Below are 20,898 nucleotides of genomic sequence, written 5' to 3'. Positions count from 1 at the left end.
TTATTTATTTTTGAGAGAGAGACAGCATGAGCAGGGAGGGGCAGAGAGACAGGGAGACACAGAGTCTGAAGCAGGCTCCAGGCTCTGAGCTGTCAGCACAGAGTCTGACGTAGGGCTTGAACTCAAACTGTGAGATCATGATTCGCACCAAAGTTGGACACTCAACTGACTGAGCCACCCAGGGGCCTTTTTTTTTTTTTTTTTTAACTGAAATCATACTTTTCCTTGCTAATGTAGTAAGAATGTCAATAGTGTAAATTAATAGATTTTTATGGGTAACTTACAAGAAATAAGAAAACTTTACAGTGATGAAAAAAAAATATAGCCCATGTGTTTATAGTGTAAGGAGAAAAACAGGATTTAATGAAGAGACTCACAAGACAGCATTTGCTGTCTTTTTTCCCTTTGTTAACTGATTTGTTCATTTATCCACCCCAGAATCAATGACAGGGCTTCTCTGTCACACCACATGTGTTTGACACTAGGTTAGTGGCTGAAGCTTTAAAGCTGGTTAACTAAAGGTATAGGCTCCATCGTCCAGGAACTGGCATGATAGTGAAGTCATAAAAGACAGCACAAGCAGTACAAGGACATTGAGGCCATCTCTGGCTGGGAATGTAGGGAGAGTTCACAAAGGAGGTGCCGTATGAACAGCGTTTTGTTCTTAAGCTTTATTTAGCAGGTTTCAAGGCATTTGGGGGGCCTGAAGTAATAAAACCTGCTGTTTTTTTCAGAAAGGGATTTGGAAAAGACACTGCTCATCTAATAACAGTCTAGTGAACAGACAAAGGCCTAGCTGAAGAGTAAGGAACCAGACTTGGAAGGGTATTTGTGAGTTAGAATCAGTAAGAATTGATAGACTTGATAAGAATGTTGGCGACAGTGAGTCAAGATGACATTTTTAGGCCTTTAACTTGGCAGGCAGATGATGACATTACAGGAAATCTAGATTACAATTAACAGGTATTTACTGAGCACCTTCCATGTACCAGACACTATTCTAGCCCCACAGAGTCTGTTTTCATTCTAGTCAGAGGAGGCAGACAGTAAATAAATGAATAATCTGAGAATTAATAAAAGTTTGTGCAGGAAATAAGATGGGGCTATGTGACAGTGATGGAGGGAAAAAGATACTTTAGCTGAGGTAGTCCTGAAAAATGACACTGAAACTAAGACCTGAATGACCTTAACAAAGGGATAGCAAATTGCAGAGGCTGAGGTGGGAAGGAGCTTAACATGACCAGGGGACAGAACAGCAGCTGGTAGGTGGGGTTGGTGTTTGGGGGTGTGGAGAGGATGGGGATGAGAGGGCACGTGTTGCTCCTGGTAGCCCGCCATAATATACAGCATGTGTTCTAGTTACAGTGGGCAGACAGCAGGTTTTAAGCCAAAGAGTGATGTGATCTCATTCATATTTCCATCTGCTGTGTGGAGAATGGACTTAAGGAGAGTCCTGGTGAGAGTGGTGGCTCACACCCGAGTTCTAACGGTGTCGGTGCTGAGAAGGAGTCAGATTCCACAGGTAGAGGGAGAGATGACCAGGCTTACTGATGGGCTGCATGTGGAGCATGAGGAAGAGAGAGGCAGGGGTACATTAGGGGCTTTGATTGTAATGTTTTTTAACGTTTATTTATTTTTTGAGAGACAGAGAGCAGGAGCTGGGGAGGGGCACAGAGAGAGGGAGACACGGAATCCAAAGCAGGCTCCAGGTTCTGAGCTGTCACCACAGAGCTTGATGCGGGGCTTGAACCCACATCAGGAATCAGTATTTCTTCTTTGGTCACGTAAAGCCTGAACTGTCTAGAAACTTGTAAGTGAAATGGTACATAGGCAGTTGGATATAGTCTGGAGCTCATGGGAGAGGTCTCATGGAGATTTACTTGGGGAGTCATCAGTCTTCATGTAAGTTAAAACCACGAGACTGGGTAAGATTCATGTTGACTGATCAAGATTTTATTCATGCATTCATTTAACAAATCTTTTTGACTACCTATCCTGTGCTAGGCTTTGGGACTACGGTGATGAACCAAACAGGCCAGGTCCCCGACCTCCCTCCAGCTGTATGCAGCAACACCCTCCTGTACCACAGGAAGAATTAAGTAGGGGTATGTCACCATGTAGAAAGTTCCAAAATTCATGGGTATATCTTCTACCCGAATAATTAACATTCCCCCTAAATCTTAAAAATGATTATGTTAGTGATTAAAGAATGTTAGGATGTTTCTACACAGTATATGAAAAGGATCTGAATTACATTTTGAAGTACCCACAAGGAAAAAATAATTTTCTCATGTGGAAAAGAACCAATACCCTAGTCTTTCTACTGAACACTGTCAAGGAATATACTTTGATGCTGGAAATGGTAATGTAATACAGTTCTAAATAGGTTATTTGCAAACCTGTCTTTATAGGTTCAGGTATTACCTATTAATTCGAATGTATTAGAAAATAATCACTCAAAAATAGTTCAAATGTTCTAACTTAAGTGCTCTCTTCCTCTTTTTTCAACTGAAAGATTCCATATCCAGCACTAGGAAAAGCTTAGCACTGGTGAAATCACCTGTCTTCTTTGTACTTGGCACCTATGTAGCAAGAGTAGAAGTTACTATTTATCCTCAGAGGAATATATAATCAGAGTGACTTGTTGAGTTTTGCCCCAAAAGGGCTTACTGAGTTTCACTTACCTCCAAAGGTTGGTTGCCTTCTTCTTCTGAAGTTTTACCTCTTGCTGCCATTCTTTGGTCATGTGCTGTATCTCCTATGAAGTGAAAAGAAAAAAAGAAAAAAAACAAAACACCTTTACCACACCATTGAGGCCAAGTGTCTTCAATTTATTTAAAATATCTTTTGTTGCCATATGTTTCACACTATGGAAGCAACCACTGTTTCCTTTGTTTCAAAGTAACTTAATTTTTAAGCACAGTAATTTTATAGAGGTTTCAGAAATCATCCATCCATATATATATATATATATATATATATATATAAACAATGTAAACCAGAGATCCAGAGATGTATCCTGCTTTGATATAGGTTTACTCTGGAAAATCAAGTGAATTCATATTTTGTAAATCAAGTCATATTTCAAATAAGTGAGGAGAGTTTATGACTTAAGGAAAATAAGGCAAGTTACTTTCAAATTAAAAGTCTCTATAATAGGAACTGCCCTCCATATTAGTTTTTTTTTTTTTAAATAAGGGTAACTATAAGTGTTTACTTGTGTGTCTGTAGATTTGCCTCCAAGTAGATATGGATATTTGCATGTAATAATTAACCAAATGTTACACAATCTTCACAGAAGGAAAGAACAATGAACAAATTCATAAATTAGCCTTCAGTTAATACTTTGATTCCTAAGGCTGATGCCTGGGTGGCTTATATTACAAAATGAAGTTGGTAATAGGCTCGCTCCATGGACATAGGACAGACACAAACATAGGTTAAGTATAAGCATAATTTAATTTATTAATGACTTATTTTAATATATTAACTATATCTAATGATCTGTGATTAAAACATGGTAGGGAAAGAAACAATTAGCCTACTTATTTAAGGCAAAGTGAGAGGTTGGTTTAATAATTTGTAAACTGCTCTTCCTATAAAATTAAGCCAGCTCAGGAATGCCCACAACAAGGAAGATTGTAAGATTCATAGATGATGATGTGGCCAACATTAAAGGTTAAGAATTTGTTAATAAGGAAGGTCACAAGTCTTGATTGGAGATAACAAAGTATGCAAGTCCTGGCTGAGCTTAAGTTTTTTTTTTTTTTTTTTTTTTTTATGAAACACAAAAGTTTAGCATACCAATGGCGATAATCAGGGAAGAGCCTCACTGAAATTTTAAAGAATTAGCCAGTTAAATTCTAACATCGTGAAGCATTAAATTGGTATTTTATTTACTTAAGATAAAGTATCTGTCCTCCCCACCAAATGTTTAAAATGCAAGCATATCGATGCATATTCCAGTTTATAAGCTCCGTTCTCAGCTATGTGCAACATTATCATTGGGCAAGACCTAGCACATAATAGGTATTCAATAAATACTAGCTGAATAAATTAGTGAACTTCTCCTTATAGTTTCTAGTCCATAAAACTGAGATAAAATATTAGGTGGCATGTGATAAAAGCTATATTTGAGCATACAGTTAAGGTCCTTCTACACATATTTGTGAAACTTAAAAGGCAACTGTATTTTTTTAAACATTTTTTTAAAAGTTTATGTATTTTGAGAGACAGATCCCAAGCACGTGAGCACAGCTGGGGAGGCAGACAGAGAGGGAGAGAGAGAATCCCAAGCAGGCTCCACCCTGTCAGCACAGAGCCTGATGTGGGGCTTGATCTCCTCAACTGTGAGATCATGACTGGAGCCAAAATCGGGAGTCAGATGCTCACCTCAAAGACAACGGTATTAAATACCACTACAGTGTATTGCTTCTAGGGATCTATAATTGTGGTATAAGTTATTAGATTTTAAAAACAACGATTTATAAATAAAAAATACTACTGAAACCAAAGCATTAGGAACTTTTGGGTTGTATCTATTGGATAATAAAGATAATAGCTACTAAGTGACCAATTACATCAACCTACTTTTGTGACCTAGCATGCCAAACCATTTTGATTGATTTTTCAAGTGATTGTTTAAACTGACCATTTATCTCAAAGAGCTTTTTTTTTCAGAAATCTATCTTCTCTCTGAAAGTTAGGGACAAGATAATCAACCTCCAGTTTATAGGTGGCAAAACCAATGCATGGGGAGTTTCATTTCCTTGGCTAGCGGCGTGAAGTAGCAAAGGTAATGCAAAGGTCTGCACATTGAGGTCAAAGTATGTTTAATAACTCACATGCCTGACGCTTATTATATGCATCGTCCAATATTAAAGGTCATTTACGCAAGAGTTTTTCCCTTTTAAAATGACTACTGCTCTATCCCATAGCCACACAAACACTTTTTGGCTAAAATCATTTGACACAAAGTCTGTACTTCCTTTGCCATTTTCTGACTTCAAGCTGGGTATCTGCACAAAGCTTTCTCCATTTCTCCCTACTGCTTGAATAACCAGAAAGGTTATCAGTCAGTGTTCCTGACATCACACAACACATCTGCCTGGAAGCGATTGTAGAATCACTATTTACTGAAATGCCATGTCTGGCGATGACTCAGATAGGACAATAACTGATTACAAGGAAAAATGCCATCTGCAAGATTATTCTCTATAAACAAAGGCACAGAATGAAAACTACACAAACAAATGGAAAAGAACAGGTCACAATGAAATATGATTTTTGAAGGTTTTTTTCTTCTCATTGAAGAATTATTTTATCATGAGAAAAATTCAGTTATTTTCTCTAATTTTTTATAACCTACATGAAAGTTAGATACTTCAACAATAAATAAAGATGCATGTGACAAATGGGATATAAGGTACTTTATTTTTCAAATTGTCAGTTAACTGTAATTGATACACTGGATAGATTACAAGTTTTCATTTGCGAGTCAGCTGTTTAAAAAGAACAAACAACCAACATGTTCACAGAACTCTACATTTCCAAGTTTGTTTTTTTTTGTTTTGTTTTTTTATAGCACCGCATTTGATTCTCACTATGGTGAAGTAAGACATCCTCCCCATCCACCCTGTCTCCCCAGTTTAGGGAGAATGAACCCTAAGGGGCAGAGGCACTCAGTGACTTGCCCAAAGTCTCCCAAGTAGAAGGCAGTCACAGTGGGACCTAGAATCCTTCTGACACCTCTAGAGTTTCTGTGGTCTGGTGGAAGGTTCCAATGAATGTGGGCCAAGGTGGGAGGAATCAAATCTGAGTTAGAGAACAGTGAAGAGAAGAGCCCAAGGATGTGAAAGGGAGCTTTGAACACAGGATCTTGTGCTGATCCAACCCGCTGGGCCCCTAAACACTTCTCTCTACTCTTTTCTTCTTCCATAAGCTCCATAGATTATTTGTTCTCTTCCCTTTCCATTGATGATGCCTCTCTCCTTCCTTCCCATCCTTCAAAGCAAACACAGTCCCCCTGATGTTTTTCCAGAAGTTTCTAAGGCTGGAAACACTTTCACAAAAGGCAAAATCCCTCTTATACTACAACCATGCAATTTTCTTGGTTTAAAATGTAGTTGTTATTTAGAATAAACAATAAAGCCTAAATATACACACTAAGGAAGCCCTTTTGGAACTCAAAGGGCTGAAGTGAAAATCATCCATATTTTAGATTAGATATTGGCAATGATATCCTAGACAGCAAACTTTTTAGACTTTGTGGGCCCTACTGTTTCTGTCACAAAATTCTCAACTCTACCCTTGTGGCTGAGAACTGTCAGAGACAATATATAAAGTAACAAATGTGGCTATGTTCCAATAAAATTTTATTTACAAAAACAAGTTTCAAGCTGTAGTTTCCTAATCTCTGGGGGTTTATTATTTTTATTTATTTTTTTATTAAATAATCTCAATGCCCAATATGGGCCTCGAACTCATGACCCTGAGCTCAAGAGTTGCAGGCTCTACCAACTGAGTCAGCCAGGTGTCCCTCCAGATCCCTATTTTAGAGACTATATGTATTCTATCTTTTCTAGGATAAAAAGCTGAATTAGGTTTTAGTTATAGGAGGAGACAGGGGATGGTCATTAGGGTATCATCATGATCCTATTCTACTGGGTGAATTGGGTCAAAGGAGAGGAGAAATGGTGGTCAAGAGTGAGCACTAGGTATAAAGAGAAGGATAAAAGGAGAGAAATCCCCAGTGACGGAAGGGGAACCCCAATGCCTATTTGGGTTACCCAGAGGACACTTGTTTTGGCAGGAGAGGGGGTGGGGGAGTATCCTTACTCTTAGGCCTCCTTCAATGTGGAAGAAAATCTAGTAACATTAACCCCAGGCCTCCCTCCACCATCCCATCCATCGCTTGGTAATTTGGGGACCTTGTGCATGTGATTCTGCCCATTCCTCTTCCCCTTCTGTTGAGAATGAGAGGACTCCAGGCAGCATGTGGTTCTGTCTGCTCTGACCCTCCACAGGGACCTCCTCCCACCTGGGGAAACCTGCTCCAGCCCAGCATTTCCTGCAACTGGATGGGGCTCAAGCTAATTTTGGGGTTCAGAAACCTATCTGGTCCTTGACAGATCTTTAACATCAGCTCAATAGGCAATAAAAGTGAGAATTTGGTCTCTACTTGTTGGGGTTTGCCCCCCTCAATTGGTTAGATCTTATCTGAAGAAGAGAGGTGTACCTGCTGGAAGACCCTAGGGTCTAACAGGACTGGGAATGGGCTGATGAGGACAGGGCTGGAGCCTACCTAAATATGAAAAGCTGTGAATACAGAAAACTATTTTCTTTCTTTTAACCAGAAAAGAATTATCTAGAACTGCTTATCTGAGAATGCAGTCTACAAAACACTAGTTTCGAGGGGTTCACATGGAAGAAATATTTCTATGGTCAAAACTATGAGAAAAATCTGCAGAATGCGTTCCCTTCCAGTTGATTTCCAATGCACTTTAACATATTAAAGCCTGTGAGAAATTCTTCAGTAAAGAACTTTACAACTTTTTTTCACAACGTATTTGACTATGGAGCATTGTATTCACTGATACCTATTAAACATTTCACAGGGGTCTATGAACACACCATGGGAAATGCTGATAGAACATTTCTAAAGTTAAAATTGGTTAGGGAATATATCATTCTTACCTGACTCTTCAGTAGACCCTCAAAATTGCCAAACTTGTTATTCAGCTTTCGAAGAGTCATTTTCCACAGTGCTAACCTACACTTATTTTCTTTTCTCTATCTTTTCACAACCCCCTTGTCAGTTTATCCAATGGCATTTGGGGCGGACTAGCAGGATGTGTCTGCATTCTACTACATACTTCTGATTCCAGAAGAGTTGATAATCCATAGAGGAGAACAGGAGAGCCAGGCACCTTGAAGACACAGGAGAAAGCCCCAGTGATCAGAAATATCTCCCCCGCATATTCCGCCAATTAGAGATTCATTAGGGTTAATGAGCTCCTCTTTTAAAATGCAAATACCCTCTGGGAGTGTTTGCTTATTAGTCATTCACCAAGTGAAGTAGTGGAAAGAACAGTGGAATGGCCACTCCATTAGCTCCTTTTCATTCTTCAGTCACACACTCATTATACGAGGCAGCCCGGTGTGTCAAGGGAATGGCTTTGGAATCTGACAGAACTCGACCCTAATCCTTTACCAAATCCATGACCTTGTGCAAGGTACTTAGCTTCTCAGAGCCTCAGTTTCCTCATCAGAAAAATGGGAATAATGATACATAATAAGGCTGCTACAAAGATGAAAACGAGAGAACATGTTAAATGCTAACTGCAAAGAAGCCAGGGCGGGGAGTAGAGTTGGGGAAGATAAAGGTTTCGTCTTAAGCATAGTCCTCTGTGCTTCTGCCCTTGTCACATAGCTGTTGCTGTTGCCCGCCCCAGAGGAGAGAGGATAGGAGAAGCCTCATGTGTAATCTCATTTAGTGCTCTTGGCAGTGTTGTGAGGTAGGCTTTATTATATCCACATAAGAATGGCAGGCCCAGTGTTGGAATCCAAGTCCACTGACAATGCCAGATCATTACATAATCTCACGCTGCCTCCCATTACTTATCAAAACTTGAGTTCTCCAACTCTGCCTAATACACTTCACACTGGAGTCTCCTCCAGTTTGGATTAGTTTTCCCTTCCATGTTTTCCAATACTATCCTTTTGCTCCTTGTTTTCCACTATAATCAAGAATGGAAGAAAGCACAAGTACTAATTGCTCAAGACATGCCCTGCCCAGGAGCCCACTGCTGTATTCTGATGACAACTGTTCTAACCCCAAGGGGGAAAAAAAAAAAAAAAAGAATCAAGCCACAGAGGGAAGTTAGCAAACCAAAATGGCAAAGGGTTCAAGCTGACTAGGAATTAAAGAAGAGCAAATTAAGAGGACACCAAGAACATATTACCGAAATTATTATGCCCCAAATTCACTAAGGACAGGATACAACTGATACAGTGGCATCATTCTGATAACAGAAGTCAATAAACATCTGTTTATTTGACTGTGGAGGGTGTGGTGAGGGGAACAGATAAGAAAGTTCTACACACACAGTAATGGCTGATAAAAAGAATGAATTCTAAATGCTTGTTAAAATACTTAAATTTTTAAAAAATGTTTATTTATTTTGGAGAGAGAGACAGAGCATGAGCAAGGGAGGGACAGGGAGACACAGAATCCAAAGCAGGCTTCAGGCTCAGAGCTGTCAGCACAGGACTCTAAGCAGGGCTCGAACCCACCAAATGTGAGATCATGACGGGGCTAACGTCAGATGCTTAACTGACTCAGCCACCCAGGCATCCCCGAATGCTTGTTAAAATATGAAAAAAAATTAAGGGTTCAACAGAACAATCTACTTTTTACAACATTAGTGTGGATCTTAATATATATTTGTATACAACTTTTAGGCATCATGTTAGATTTTAATCTTCTGACTGCCATTAAAATCACACAGCTAAAACCTTGCTTACTACTTTAAGAACTTAGGGTCACACTGAGTACTGAAATACATTTACTCAGGGAAGTAAAAATATCAGCAAATCTGAGGTCGGACCCACTGATCAGTCCTACTGGCCTGCTCTTAATTAACTTTTCCTGGGATTTCACAGATATCTTTAGGTCTGAGTCTTGTTATGTTGTAGCTATGGGTAATAATTTTTCTGGAAGATCTCAAAGCAACCAGAAACATCAATTAAGCTGTAACACTATGTTCAACAGTTAAACCCAGGTATTCTTACCTTTGGACTGGAAGACTAGAGATGCAAAAGCCCCACCCCACCCCACCCCACCCCCAATTAATTTTGTACAGTATTGCATTATGCTGTACAAATCTGCCTTCAAAGGATTTTTATTACTCTCTTTCCTCAATGTGAATATACTTATATACTACAAGAGTAAGTTCGGCTGACCATTCCTGACTCTGGATGGCAAAATGTTGAAAGAAAGCTCTACAAAGGGCTGCTCTGAGCCTTCCACTGACAACAGGTTCTATAGGCTCTGTGAAAACAAACAGGACTGACACAAAAAGGATTTTCAGTGTGTATGGCCTGAGGCCAAAATTTGTAAATAGAAAAGGGTAGGCTCACTCTACTAGGTTATCTGGTATCCTGAGACACAGACTCAAATGCGAGGCCTGTTGTAGGTAAAATGATGGCATTGATCTATCACTAATAATGCACCCTAGGTAGGAGACATATTGACATCATGTCACTCACAGAGTGTTCAGTCTCCTTACCAACCAACAGAATAAATTTGTGAAATTACTGGTGGATGTCAGGGGTTCTCTACAGTCCGTTTTCAACATAGAAAAATAAGTGATCCCATGAGATCCAATGTATGTTTCAAACGTAGCATCAATTGGCCCAATCAGAGATATTAGATTGGTAAGCTTCTCAATCTCTTGAAATGGAGTTCTCAGACTGATAGAAGGGTTTTAGTCTAATAGAAAACTGCAAAGAAACTTTCTAGCAGAAACAATAAGACCGGTATATGAAATCTAATCAGCTTCAAGTTTCATTCAATCAAGAAATATTTGTTAAACACATGCTGTGTACATATATCATGCTGGCCACCATGTGAACTAGTGCAGTCCTTTCCCCAGGCTCACAGCATTTACATTCTGGAAGGGATTACAACTCCAGCAAATGCAAATCACAAAAACTGGCTGTAGAAACAAGCCAAAAACTAAAAATTATGGGAGTCCCCAGTTGTTAAGGAATAGAAAGTTTCATGGAGCACCCTGTGAAAAAGGTGGCCAGCTGTAACAAAACCAAATTTCATTAATAGGGCTTTGCCCCCACTACAGTGACCGTGCCTTTCATTATATATATTTATATATATATATATATATATATATATATATATATATATACACATATACACACACATATACATACATATGCACACACATATATATATGTATATATACATATATGTGTGTGTGTGTGCATATGTATATATCCATCAGTATCATTAGTCAAATATTAAACATGGTCTTATATCACTTACACAAAAGTCTGAAGACAATATTTCTGAAAATACATCCACATTATTTGAAGAAAAGCTGGTATTAAAAGAAATGAATCACTTGCAAATCACAGATCACAATTAGAAGCAAAGCTACACATGGCAGATAGGATGAGGTGGCATGATGTGGTAACTGGATAAAGACCTAGAGTTTGATTTCAAAATGCAGAAGAACCTGGTTGGTTTTATTGAATGTCACACTTGTCATTTGGTTATACAACATAAATGTGTGAAATCACTATCCTGAGGATCACAATATACTGTGTTATCTTTAAAATATTCACATAAGAAAAAAAAAGAAGTGGTCCCTTTAAGAACACAGGTAAACCTAGACACCACAAGGCCTGAGGAAGTCCTAACCTGTTTACTGGCCCCTTACTGAAGCAGGCGGACAGCCACAGTGAATCGCCACTTAGCATCCTGAGGAAGAAGGGCCTTGAATGAAAAAGGGGCCAGATCAAAGTTTAGGGTTGCCAGCTCAGGCCTGGCCATCCTTTTGCTATATTTATAAAACTTATATAGTATGTATATATATATATATATATATATATATATATATATATATATACACACACACACACACACACACACAGTGGAAAAGAAAGTGCATTTATTTATTTAAATATATAAACAGAGTGGAAAAGAAAGTGCATCATGGGATAGCCGGGGATCAATGTGCCCCACAGTCAGGCAGAGAGCAGAGCCTTGACATGCATTAACACAGGTAAATTCTGAGACATCTCCCTCCCAGTGGGGCAGTACGTCTCACATTTCAGTGTGTGTAAGGATCACCGGGGGTGCAAATTCCTGAGTCTCACAAGACATTCAGACTTGTGAACTCTGGTGAAACACTTAAGAGTCAAAAGTTTTAGCAAGCGTTCCAGGAGATTCTAATGCAGGTAGTTCATGAATAACACTTGGAGAAACACTGAAACAGACTTAGATAACCTTAGATGGCTGACAGATTACCATCTGCTTAATTTTTGGAATGACTGTCCCCTCCCTCCTCCTCTCCTTCCTTCCCACATTGTTTAAATACGTAGAGAGTACGTGTCTCTGTGTTAAGGTTGGGGCTCAATAAGGTAAGTTCTCAAAAGAACTGAAAGCAGGGTCTTGAAGAAGTATCTGTACACTCATGTTTAGAACAGCAGCATTCACTGGAGCCAAAAGGTGGACGTAGCCCAAGCATCCATCAACAGACGAATGGATAAACAAAATATGATGCATGCACACAATGGAACATTATCGAGCCTCAGAAGGAAGGAAATTCTGACACATGCTGCAACATGAATGAACCTTCAAGACATTATGCTAAGTGAAATAAATCAGTCATAAAAAGACAAATACTGTATGATTCCCTTTATATGAGGTGCCTAGAATAGTCAAATTCATAGAGGCAGAAAGTAGAATGGTGGTTGCTAGGGCAGGAGGGAGGGAGGAATGGAAAGATGTTTTAATAGGCACGAGAGTATGAGTTTTGCAAAGAATGAGTAACAACACTCTGAATGTACTTTATTGAACTGTATGTTTAAAAATGGTTAAGATGGTAAAATTTATGTGTATTTTACCACAATTAAATATAAGACACTTAAAAAAATGTTTATTTTGAGAGAGAGAGAGAGAGTGCGTGCACACACCTGCGAGCAGGAAAGGGGCAGAGAGAGAATCCCAAGCAGGCTCCACGCTGAGCTCAGCACAGAGTCCAGCCCAGCGCACAGTCCGACACGGGGCTCGATCCCACAAACAATGATATCATGACCTGAGCTGAAATCGTGACGCTTCACTGACTGAGCCACCCACGTGCCCCTAAATATAAAACATTTTAAAAATAAGATAGATTATCCTCTTAGAACAATAAAGTGATAGAAGTTAAAGATATATCTCCTACTGGTTAATACTCTATTTTATAATTTATTCTAGTTCCACTTTAATAAGTGTTCTCATATATATTAATCTTTATTCCATATTCTTGTTATTTTAATAAATTCACATATTTAAAGAAAAAAGGAAAATCAAGTGAAGGAAGTTGTGTTTTCTGTCTCTCTGCCACAGAATTGATTATGGCTCAATAAAGGGCCTGGCTGTAAGCAACAGTTTGAGTAGCTGTCCAATTCCAATGCACTGCAGTAAAAACTAAGAACCAGTGTCAGGAGAGCACATTTTGGCCTCTCTGCACTAGTACAACGAAGTTGTTTCTGTCGACATGTACCTGCAAGCTTATCTGTGCTCACAGTAAACAGCACAGTGCTAGTGATGGGGAATACCAATATGCTGTACTTAAACATCTCAACTGCTGGTTATAAAAATAGAAACTTTTGAGTAACTTGAATCAAGAAACCTAAAATATAAAGTACCAGATATACAGATAGAACACAATTATAGATTATACAACCTCACAGTTAACGTGCATACCCTTTAATGCTCTAAAGCAAAAACAAAACAAAACAAAACAAAACAAAAAAACCCGAAACTTCCTTTAGGGAACAGACATTTTTCCATCACCTTAAGCTCTGATGTCACTAGGATGAGGAGGGGAGGTTGTAGACAATGAAATCCAGGTGTTCAGGGGAAGGGGTTCAAAGTCAACAAATCACTTTTTTTTTTTTTTAACTTTTTTTTTTAACGTTTATTTATTTTTGAGACAGAGACAGAGCATGAACAGGGGAGGGGCAGAGAGAGAGGGAGACACAGAATCAGAAGCAGGCTCCAGGCTCTGAGCCATCAGCCCGGAGCCGGACGCGGGGCTCTAACTCACGGACCGCGAGATCGTGACCTGAGCTGAAGTCAGATGCTTAACCGACTGAGCCACCCAGGCGCCCCTTTAAGTTTTTTTTTTCAATTTTTTTTTTTTAACAAATCACTTCTAAGGTGCTCACTGCTGGCTTGTGCTTTCCCACAGAAATCCCACCTATGAGATTAACAGAGTTAATGGAAGGAAAAAAGAGAGTAACAGGAGGAGGCAATGGGCAAATGAGACTTTAAAAGCCTGAGACTAGGACCTCAGGAGCTCCAAAACAGGCTAATAGTACAAAACCAGAAAGGTGAAAAGGAAAAGCCTATTAAGAAGGAAGAAGCATTCATGACCATGAGTGGCATGGATAACAGTAAGAGAATTTGCTTCATTATAGGGTGAAAAGTGATGATGAAAAGGGCAAAGACCATTCCTTGCCTGAAATGTTTCTCAACCCACACCTCAATCAGCTAATATTTATTCAGTCTTCACAACTCAGCTTCCACCTCCCTAACCCATGCCCCCTTTCCACACTCCCGTATGTTCTTGTTCCTCTCCAAAGCACCTCACACATTTGCAATCATTTAACTGTACACACTCACTTGTTTAATTAGCTGTTGTTCCCACTAGACTGACAGTTCCACCAAGGCAGTGAGGTGTTTATTTTATTTGTCACAATACTCCCAGCATTTAGTATGGTGACCGGTACCAAGAATGCACATGGTAGGCCCTTAGGAAATAGCTATTTTCTGACTGATGCATTGCTGCAAACGTGGCATTGTCAAAAGGACGTTGTAAAGGAAGCTGAAGAGGATGCACCATGGTTGGTCAAAGGAAATAAATTTATTCATAGCGCTTAGGACTGGGTGAAAGAGGTTGAACAAAAGGCTTAAGGAGAGATCAATAAGCACAGCTCTGATGTCAAGTTTGGACACGATTTCTGTAACAAGGAAGCAAGAGGTAGACCAGCTGTAAAATACTTGGAAACACTTCTGAGCAATTTGTTAACGGTAGAACCAAAAGGACAAAGAGTCAATAGTGACTTTGAAATCAGAGAAGAGATTTTTACTGGGTTCTATGTAGTTACAGTGAGTTTAAGATAATGGCATGAAATAGGAATGGTAGCTGGGATTCCAAAGGACTTCTGATAAAATATTTTTATTTATCTTATGGTATTCAGTGCTGTATTTGTAAGTTCACTGGTGTGTATTTAATAAATTTTACAATATCTTCTTTAAAAAAAACATAGTACCACATTAGAATATATACTAATATATTTGTGATACAAAATGTCTCTAAAAATAGTTGTAATGTTCAAAAGAATCTACAATTCTTTCAGTTTGTAAAGAAGGATTCGCTCATTTCATGACTGGTTAAACAGTATAACTATTTGCCATCTTAAAGTTAGGAAAATTGAAGATGGTTTATGTGCTTTAAACTTATATTTCTAATTTATTACTTCCTAATTCCAGAATATTGCTCAGTTTCATAAATTTGACATTCTTGAAATCAGGGTTTGTTTAGTAAACCCTCACTATATATTTATACCTTCATGACTCAGTGATTTCAAATGAATTCAGTAGTCTTCTACGGGCAGGCTTAGTGAAACTAGGATTCATTTGGACATGTGCCTAATTGCAACACATTAAAAAAAAGTTCCAATCTCAAGCAGCTCCTTTTTTTTTTTAAGGCTTAAAAGACTAGGACAGAAAGACAAACATATTAACCAACCAGCTCTGTTATGCAAAGTCGTCTCAGAGTAGCTGCCTCATTCCAATCAACCTGTCTCGATCTGATTCCTTGTCTTCTGAACTTCCCTACCTCACCCACCTCCACACTTAATAAAGCAAACCTCCTACCTGTTGCTATCAAGATTCTCTCTCCTCACCTTACCGGAAGGCACATCAGCCCCAGTGAGAACAAGGCAATAGGGAGAGCCTAACAATCAAAGAAAAAAAGCAAAAAAAAAAACAAACAAACAAACAAACAAAAAAAACAAAACCCAACCCAGCTCTCCCAACAAGGCTTCCTGAGGAGGAAACTACTATATACTTACTTCTCTATATAGGGCCAGATGATCTATAGACCATGCATCTACTTACACATCATAGAACAGAAGACGCTGGTAGGAAAAGCATAAAGAATATGGTTTCTTGTTAAGCCTGACTCTAAAATTATACCAAATAGTGGACTTAGGAAGACAGACTGGGAGACCATATAACAGAAGTGGGATTAAAAGAGCTGGAGAATTTAGGTTGGTTTCGGCCCTGAGTTCTCAAAATAGTAAGTGGACCCATTTTCAAACATGAGTAGACAACAGAATCATTCTACTATGGTCTCAATGTGTCCTCTCAAAATTCATATGTTGCAATCCTAACCCCCCAAAGATGATGGTATTAGGAGGTGGGGCCTTTGGGAGGTACATAAGTCATGATGATAGAGGTTTCATGAATAGGATTAGTGCCTTATATAAGAGACCCCACAGAGCTCCCTAGCCCCTCTTACCTGGTGAGGACATGGGGAGCAGATACCTGCTCTGAACCATGAGGAGAGCCCTCACCAGAAAGCAACCGTGCTGGTGCCTTGATCTTGGACTCTCCAGCCTTCTGTATTGTGAAAAATTAATTTCCATTGTTTATAAACTACCTAGTCTCTGATATTTTGTTATAGCAGTTCAAATGGACTAAGACACATTCCAAAATTAAAATAAGTAAATTATGTGGGGCATATCTATCATTTCTGACTATCCAAATATCTGTTTCCCTGTAAGATTGGTGAGATAGTCTTTTACTTCCCAATTTTTATGGGAAGAACATTTTTTTGAAAGTCAGTCAGCCTATTTGTCTATCCATCTGTCCATCCATCCATCCAGGTCACTCTTGCTCCTTCTCTCCCTTCCTGAAGAATCGAGTCCCAGCAGGTAGGCAGTGGCAGGATTTCAGAGCCCAGGTGAGGAGAGGAGGATGTGGGGGAGACTGTGGCAGCAATGGTGTGGTTCAGACTGCTGGAGTCCAAGCAGGGTGAAGATGGATCTAGAACATCTCTGCCATAAAGGGCTCAAACAATGAGGAGGACAATTTGAAGGGGCTCCCACTGGCCAAGACTGGGACATTTTAAGCATCAAAATAAGTAATGATAACAAAAGACTATAATCCATTAAAAATATCCAGGGTTGCCTGGGTGGCTCAGTCATTTAAGCATTTGACTCTTGGTTTCAGCTCAGGTCATGATCTCCCATGTCATGAGATGGAGCCCCACATTGGGCTCTATGCTGACAGCACAGAGCCTGCTTGGCATTCTCTCTCTTCCTCTTTCTTTGTCCCTCCCCACCCCCCCCCCTCAAAATAAATAAATGAGAAAATATATCCATAAATCAGAAAATAGTTTTCAAAATCCATGCACCCATGCTCATATAAATAAAAGAATAAAAAAAGAAGTGAAGGAAGCTCTTCCTTGCAGTAGAATGCCAACTGATGAATGCAGAAGGAATGAAGGAATTAGAAGATCACCATTTGGCAACTGTCACAGTAATAATTAATTCAGCCAAGAAGCCTAGATAGATGCTAAAACTAGTGGGTGGGAGGTTGATAAGAAACAGGATATTACACAGTCTGAAAGCACCACTCCCCACATACGGATCATAAAGAGAGAATGAGTAATTTTACAATAGAGAAATCTGGTAGACATAACTAAGTAAGTGATCATGGAATGTAACAAATAGGAATTGTGCACTCCCTTATAGGATGCAGTGAGAAGAACAAATGCTTCCGTGATATTCCTAACAGAAACGCATCACCTAAATCCAATTTTGAGGATGGATCAGATAAACCCAAACCAAAGGATGTTTAGTAAAATAAATAGTTTGCAATCTTCCAAAGTATCGAGGGATTGAAAAGTCAAGGAGAGACTGAAGAACCGATCCAGACTGAAGGAGACTAAAGGGACAGGACAACTCAGTGCAACATATGAGTGTGAACAGGATCCTTTTGCTATGAAGTACATCATTTGAACAAAACCTAAACGGTGGTCTATGGCTTCGATGGTTAATTTCCTGATTTTGATGACTGATGTAGGAGATAGGTCTGCTTTTAGCAACTACATACTAAACTCTTTGGAAGTAATGACAGGTCATCTTACTAATTTACTCTCAAATGGTAAAACAAAAAGCTCTTTGTTTTTTGCAACTTTTCTGTCAGTTCAAAAATTATTTCAAAATAAACAGAAAATAAATAAGAAGAGTAATTAAGATGGTTAGAATACATAGATATGATACAAAGATAGATACCAGACAGAAATATAGGTGGAGGTGGAGATAAGGATCTCAATGGCTCCATTAACCCATTAACTCACCAACTCAAACAGAAGCAATCCTTTACTCTTTCCACCTTTTTACCATTTTCACTTGTAAATGACTCCACAGAAAAGTAGTATGCACAACCACTCAGGTATGTTTCATAGACAACAAAAACTCTAACATAGGTCAGACCATTGAGCAACCTCTTTCTAAGGAGAGGCAGAAACTAACTCAACAATAGAATCAGATTATACAATAACCTGTAACCAGGCTAGTCTTGTTTATTTTCTTATACGGCACTCGTCTTTAAGAGATTTTAAGCATTTTTTCCCTACTTTCTAAGGAAATTGTGACAACTTCATGAAAGGGGATAATCCCTTCACAACAACATTAAGAAGGAATACTTTTGCTTATTTAACAGGTAAAGAAAATACTGAAAAAGAGATTTAAAGTTCCCAGCATCACAAAATGCCTAAGTGGTAGAGTCGGTATTCAAATTAAACTCTGTCTGGGTTTAAGGCCCATGTTCTTTCTAACATAATTATAAAAGGAAACCGTTTACTCTGAATTCTCTCCATGAATAATATCTGCCTTCAGAATGGCATACTGTCATGCGCAAACTGGATCCATGTATTGTCTTCATTTTCCTCTTCATTTTGCCTCCTTTTTGTGAATGTATTGAATTAGAGTAGACTGAGCACAGTGTCTATTTATGGTTTTATTTCACTTAACCAGAAGTACACTCACCATGTACTTTTATAACATTGTGCCAGGGGTGCCTGGGTGGCTCAGTCAGTTAAGCATCCAACTTTGGCTCAGGTCACGCTCTCACAGTTCCTGAGTTTGAGCCCCGCATCGGGTTCTGCACAGAGCCTGCTTCAGATCCTCTATTTCCCTCCCTCCCTGCCCCTCCCTTGCTTGCATGCATGCTCTTTCCCTCTCCCTTTCTCTCCAAAGTAAACAAATTTATAAAAAAAAAAAAACAAAAAAAAAAAAACAAAAAAAAAAAACAACTGTGCAAAAACAAACCAAATACCACGTGGAACAAGGTGCCTGTTGAAGCAGTTTTGTTGTTGGTTTTTAACTATGCTGGTGGTGTAATCATTTCTGGCTCTTATGTTTCATTTCTATTTTCTCTTAAGGATTTAGAACCAGTTTTACATCTCTCTAATGAAAGCACATCACTTTACCTCTACAGTTTCCAATAGTTCATTGGGAGCTAAGACTCGGAAGCAACCTTTGAGCTAATCTTGACTGCTGCCCTCCATCCTTGCTCATGAACCCACTTTACAAGTGAGATCGGGAACAAGGTGGCCTCGTTGCTCATTCTAGTTCTCTCCTCCCAGCGTAACAAACATCCACAGAAACACTCCCTACAGCCTCTGCCTTTTTAAAAATATAATTTCTATTCTACAAAAGATAGGATTCTTATGTTCTCATACTCTAATTCTACTGCCATTATAGAGATAGTGAATTCTTTTTATTTTGACAAAGTACATATATATTTTACTAACACCAGCCTTGGCTTACAGACCACATAGGGCAAGTTACAACTATCTGTAGTTGATCTGACCTAGTTTCACTTTACAAATTAGATAAGACAGTGCAACCATCCTGTCTCTTATGAGGATTAAATGAGATCCTAGTTGTTATTTTCCTAAAAATCAGCAAAACCATCATCCCAAAAGAGGATCTCATTTCTAGATCAGACTTGGCCAGTGGATATGGGTGTCCACACAAGAGATTATGTACCAGACATTCTGCTATTGTTGCTGATGTAGGCACAGAAGGTCAATAATGTGGATTAACCAGGATTAAAGTATTATTTTCTGATTACATTTATGCTTCAACTTTCTACGTATTTAAAACTATTCTTAAGATTAAGCAATAAAAAAACCCTACAATTTAAAATGAATAAAAGTCATAAGGCAACAAATTTAAATGTTTAAAAAATCAGAAGTAAACTATTTAAACTAAGAAAAAATTATTTTTATTATATATGCAGCAACATGTACATATATGACCTAGACATATTTTCTTACCTCTGAGAAGGTGATACAAAAAATGTGACACAAACATGTATATCTCACATGTGCATATATGTAAAGCTTTCAAATAAATAAATGGTATATAAGGAGACAGAGTATTACGGAAATATCCAGAAGAACAGAAAGATATAGGAGAATGTAGGGGGAAAATTTAGAGAACAAAACTGAAAGATTTTCATTTTTTCCCTTATTTACTCTGAAGTTTGTTTTCCATTAGTATTTAAAAAATTGCTTCCCAAATTATTGTATTCCTAAAAAGAAACAGAGAAGCAAAATAGACAAGTAAGAAAAGAGAAGTTTAAAAAATGAGAGAATGGAAAAAAGTACATTTAGAGCAACACAAATGGTAAGTGACATGGTTTTCTTTGTAGGAGCGATTTACCTAATGTGATAGACTATTTTCACATTTAAACATTTCATTAATTTTATTTTTAACTCTGTGACTTGCTTCTTAATTCAAAATATAAGGCTAGAGAAAATGGTTTGGATTTGGCTGAGACAGCACTGCAATGCATGAAAAAATGGAGTTTACAAATGATCAGATTTGTACAATTCTATTTTTAAAACAGTTTTCCAGGTTACTGTTTTTCTCTATCTTTATCCCAGATATCAATTTCTCTCTTTCTGAATTTAGAAACTAAGTGGTCACAAACCCCAAAGCATAAATGGTAGCAAACTGAAACCAAAAACTGTTAGCATTAATAAAAGCTCAATAAAGAGAATAAATACAAAATAAATATATAAA

At 38.4% G+C, this 20,898-nt stretch overlaps 1 protein-coding gene across 2 annotated transcripts in view; it reads right to left on the bottom strand.

The window, feature by feature from the left end:
• UMAD1 (UBAP1-MVB12-associated (UMA) domain containing 1) overlaps positions 1-20,898 on the bottom strand; it is a 217,823-nt gene that overhangs the window by 73,115 nt on the left and 123,810 nt on the right. The window contains exons 1-2 of one of the 2 annotated variants that reach the window (XM_060633900.3): positions 7,696-9,154; positions 2,685-2,758 (exon numbers count right to left, since the gene is read on the bottom strand). In XM_060633900.3, the coding sequence (XP_060489883.1) occupies positions 2,685-2,758; positions 7,696-7,755 (134 nt within the window). In that variant the 5' untranslated portion in view covers positions 7,756-9,154. Of the gene's footprint in view, positions 1-2,684; positions 2,759-7,695; positions 9,155-20,898 lie in introns of those variants that run through there. The other variant, XM_060633899.3, reaches the window with a different exon arrangement.

Source organism: Panthera onca, chromosome A2 (genome assembly GCF_046562875.1).
Source record: "Panthera onca isolate mPanOnc1 chromosome A2, mPanOnc1 haplotype 2, whole genome shotgun sequence".
NCBI lineage: Eukaryota > Metazoa > Chordata > Mammalia > Carnivora > Felidae > Panthera > Panthera onca.
Note: the sequence above shows the minus strand (reverse complement) of the source record. Positions and strands in the feature narration are given on the sequence as shown.